The sequence below is a fragment of the Sphaerodactylus townsendi genome, linkage group LG13 (genome assembly GCF_021028975.2).
Source record: "Sphaerodactylus townsendi isolate TG3544 linkage group LG13, MPM_Stown_v2.3, whole genome shotgun sequence".
Taxonomy (NCBI): Eukaryota; Metazoa; Chordata; class Lepidosauria; order Squamata; family Sphaerodactylidae; genus Sphaerodactylus; species Sphaerodactylus townsendi.
Genome location: NC_059437.1, coordinates 12865189 through 12869111, shown reverse-complemented (window position 1 = coordinate 12869111; position 3923 = coordinate 12865189). Strand labels below are relative to the sequence as shown.

At 61.0% G+C, this 3923-nt stretch overlaps 1 protein-coding gene across 2 annotated transcripts; it reads right to left on the bottom strand.

Annotated features, from left to right (window-relative positions):
• Positions 1 to 362: 362 nt before the first annotated feature.
• On the bottom strand, positions 363 to 2215 carry LOC125443021 (brain-specific homeobox/POU domain protein 3-like). Of its 2 annotated transcripts, XM_048514877.1 has the most exons (3): positions 2043 to 2215; positions 518 to 1477; positions 363 to 463 (listed from the first exon to the last, which is right to left on the bottom strand). In XM_048514877.1, the coding sequence occupies exons 1-2, from the start codon at positions 2160 to 2162 to the stop codon at positions 548 to 550; spliced, it is 1050 nt and encodes a 349-aa protein (XP_048370834.1). In that variant the 5' UTR covers positions 2163 to 2215; the 3' UTR covers positions 363 to 463; positions 518 to 547. The 2 variants fall into 2 exon arrangements, with proteins under 2 accessions (XP_048370834.1, XP_048370833.1); XM_048514876.1 differs by having other exon boundaries at positions 414 to 1477.
• Positions 2216 to 3923: the final 1708 nt, after the last annotated feature.

The following is a 3923-nucleotide window of genomic DNA, read 5'->3' as shown; positions in this document are numbered from 1 at the left end:
TTTATATATTTATAATTATTTCCTCTCTCTCTCTCCCTCTCTCTCTCTCAGAAGGGAGTGGAAACCCCCCCCCCCGTTCCAGTTTCAAGTTTATCTTCTCCTGGCCCCCTCCCTTCTTTTTTTATGTACAGAGATGAAGGTGGGACGGTTAGATCAAGTCTCTTCTCAAAACAACCCCCCCCCCTTGGAAGGGACTCGATTTCCCCCTCCTCACTCCCCAGGAATACTGTACAGTCGTCTAATTTTGCTGGGTAGGGGCGGAGAGTTCTTCCCCTTTTGTTTCTAGTCGATTTTGCAGCCCGGAGCCCGGGCCAGCCGTCGAACGGCGCTCAGGGAGCGCTTGGCTGGGAGCAGGGAAGATCCCGTCGTCCAGGGCCGGTTCCTCCAAGGCCGGGGGTGGGAGGGGAGGGGGGGAGAGAAAGAAAGCGCGAGAGAAAGCGCCCCGGTTTTGGAGAGGGGCCGCTCCGGGCCCGGGGGCAGCCCCCGCCCGCCGGCCTCCTTCCCGGCCCGGCCCGGCCCGCCCCGTCGGTCCTGCCCCGGTGGGGGCTCAGTAGGCGGCGGAGAACTTCATGCGCTTCTGCTTCTGTCTCTGGTTGCAAAACCAGACGCGCACGACGTTCTTCTTGAGGTCGAGCTTCTCGGCGATGGCGGCGATCTTCTCGGACGAGGGCCGCGGCTGGACGGCGAAGTAGGCCTCGAGGGAGCGCTTCTCCGGCGCGGCGATGGACGTGCGCTTGCGCTTCTTGTCGCCGGCCGCGTAGCCGTCGGGCTTGGTGAGCTTGTCGCGCTGCGCCCGCTCGGCCTCCTCCAGCCAGGCCTCCAGGATGGGCTTGAGGGCCACCATGTTGTTGTGCGAAAGCGTGAGCGACTCGAAGCGGCAGATGGTGCTCTGGCTCAAGCAGCCCACGCCGGGGATCTTGAGGTTGGCCAGCGCCGAGCCCACGTCGGCCTGGGTCACCCCCAGCTTGATGCGCCGCTGCTTGAAGCGCTCGGCGAAGCTCTCCAGCTCGCGCGGGTCCGTCTCGGTCTCCGGGCCGGCCAGCACTGGGTGGGCGGCCAGGCCGTGCGGCGGGTGGGGGCCCATGCCCATGGGGGGCTGCCCGTGCGCCGGGTGGCCCATGGCGTTGAGGGCCTGCTGCAGGTGGGCGTGCGTGGACGGGTGGGCCGGCGCGGCGCCCACGTCGGGCAAGGCCAGCGCCGAGTTGAGGTGCTCCAGCAAGTCGCCGTCCAGGCCCTGCGCCGGCTGGTGGTGGTGCGCGTGGTGCGCGTGGTGCGCGTGGCCGCCCAGCACGGACGGGTGGTGCAGGTGCACCGACGGCGTGGTGGGCGTGCAGGAGACCGAGACGCTGCTCATGGTGTGGTACGTGGCGTCCGGCTTGAACGGGTGGCTCTTCTGCGAGACCATGTCCACCGCCGCCAGGGCCTCCGCGCCGCGCAGGAGCGTCTCGTCCAGGCCGGTGAAGAAGTTGCTCTGCAGCTGCGGGCGGGACGGAGAGAGACGGAGACGGGCTCAGCCTCGGGGCAGCCATCCGGGGGAGGGGGCATGGGGAGGGGGGCTCCGTCACCCACCCGAGGGTCGCCTTCCCCGCTCCCCCAAACGTCATTCTCCCAGGCCCCGACCCAGAAGGAGGGGGGCGAAGCCCTAGGGGGCAATTCTAACGCGAGTTATTCCCGTCTAACCCCCTTCGTTTCAATAGACTTAAGACTGGAGTCACTCCGCACTGTGAAGCCTCTAGAACTGGCGCTCCGGAGCGGGCATCAAACAACCCGCAGCCTCCCCTCCTTTTCGGTCGGGGCCCTTCCCAAGAAAGTTGCAGGCTCTGCCCCAGAGGACGAGGCCAGCCGCTGCCCCACGGAGTCTCCTTTCTAGACGGACTTGGGAAAGGGGGGGGGGGTTTCCCACGGCAGTTTCCAGCAGCCCAGGACGCGGCGCTCCATCTGAGGTCAAGGGAGCCGGACTCCTCGGGCGGACCTCTGATCTCCCCCGCCCCCAACCCGGGACACCCCTCGGCTCCCCTCTCCCGGCGGGGTCCCGTCCTCACCTGCGGGGCGGGCAGGCAGGCCCTGCGGATGGCCTCGGAGCTGGAGTGCAGGTGGGTGTACTTGGGCTCGTGCAGGATGGGGTGCATGCTGAACGCCTGCTTGCTGTTCATGGACATCATGGTGGCGGCGGGCAGGGTGGCTCCGGCGGCCGCTCCAGCCCCGGCTCGCCTTATTGTCTCTGCCGCCGGCTCCGGCAACGGCCGCCCCACATTATAGAGCCGCCCTGGCCACGCCCTGGCGGCGCTCCGCCCGCTCATTGGCTGCGCCCGCACGGCCGCGCCCCGCCCACTTCCCAAAGCCCAGGCCGGAGAGCCCAGCCAGGGGATGGGCGGGGGGCAGCAGGTGGACCGTTCGGGCTGGGCTGGGGCGTCCGAGGCCCGAACCGGAGGTCTCCCTGTGCGTAATGGGTCACCAGCAGGATGCTAAGGGCTGCTTAGATTGTTTATATATGTGTGTGGGGGCGGGGGGGATTGCTCTGGGAGCTAAAGAGCGTGTGTGGACAATGATACTATTGCCTGTATTAACAAAGGCAATAAATAAAGACAGGAACATGGGAGGGCGGGGGAAGTAAGAAGGGGGGGTAGAAGGGGGCTCCAAGTAGCTCAAACTTATCTGTTTAGTGTATTGTCGAAGGTTTCACGGCCGGATTCAACTGGTTGTTGTGGGTTTTCCAGGCTGTGTGGCCGTGGTCTGGTAGATCTACCAGACCAGGGCCACACGGTCTGGAAAACCCACAATAACCACTTATCTGTTTAGATTTCCTGACCTGGAAGGCCCACCCGGGCTAAATCGATCTTGTCAGATCTCAGAAGTTAAGCAGGGTCCATCCTGGCTAGGATTTGAATTGGAGACCACCAGGGTCCCTAGGCGAGACAGACAATGGCAAACCACCTCTGAAAATCTCTTGCTTTGAAAACCCCACCAGGGGCCACCATTAGTCACATGAGAATTGAGGGCACTTCACACACACAGGTCTGTATCCATTTGCCCACTGATCTAAGACGTACTGAATTTCTTACACTGTCCTGTCTGATGTTCTGTTGACACCACCTCCCCTTTTGCCTTTTTCTTTGCTGCTCCAGATTAATTGTTTAAATGTCTCCATTACGGGGGGGGGGGGTTCAAATTGGTCTCCCAGAGATCCATGGAGAACTGAAAATAGGATGGGGGTGGGGGCACACAGCAAAAGCAAAGCATTTGGAAAGGACAGGAGCCAGACTTCTTAGTTTAAAAACAAAGCAAATAGGAGCAGCAGTGGCATAGTGGTTAAGAGAAGAAGAAGAAGAGTTTGGATTTATATCCCCGCTTTCTCTCCTGTAGGAGACTCAAAAGGGTTTACAATCTCCTTGCCCTTCCCCCCTCACAACAAACACCCTGTGAGGTGGGTGGGGCTGAGAGAGCTCTGAGAAGCTGTGACTAGCCCAAGGTCACCCAGCTGGCATGTGTGGGAGTGTACAGGCTAATATGAATTCCCCAGATAAGCCTCCACAGCTCAGGCAGCAGAGCTGGGAATCAAACCCAGTTCCTCCAGATTCGATACACGAGCTCTTAACCTCCTACGCCACTGCTGCAGGTGCATTCTAATCTGGAGGAACTGGGTTTGATTCCCCGCTCTGCCGCTTGTGCTGTGGAGGCTTATCTGGGGAATTCAGATTATCCTGTGCACTCCCACACATGCCAGCTGGGTGACCTTGGGCTAGTCACAGCTCTAAGGAGCTCTCTCAGCCCCACCTACCTCACAGGGTGTTTGTTGTGGGGGGGGGGGAAGGAGTTTATAAACCCATTTGAGTCTCCTATAGGAGAGAAAGGGGAGATATAAATCCAACTCTTCTTCTTCTTCTTCTTCTTCTTCTTCTTCTTCTTCTTCTTCTTCTTCTTCT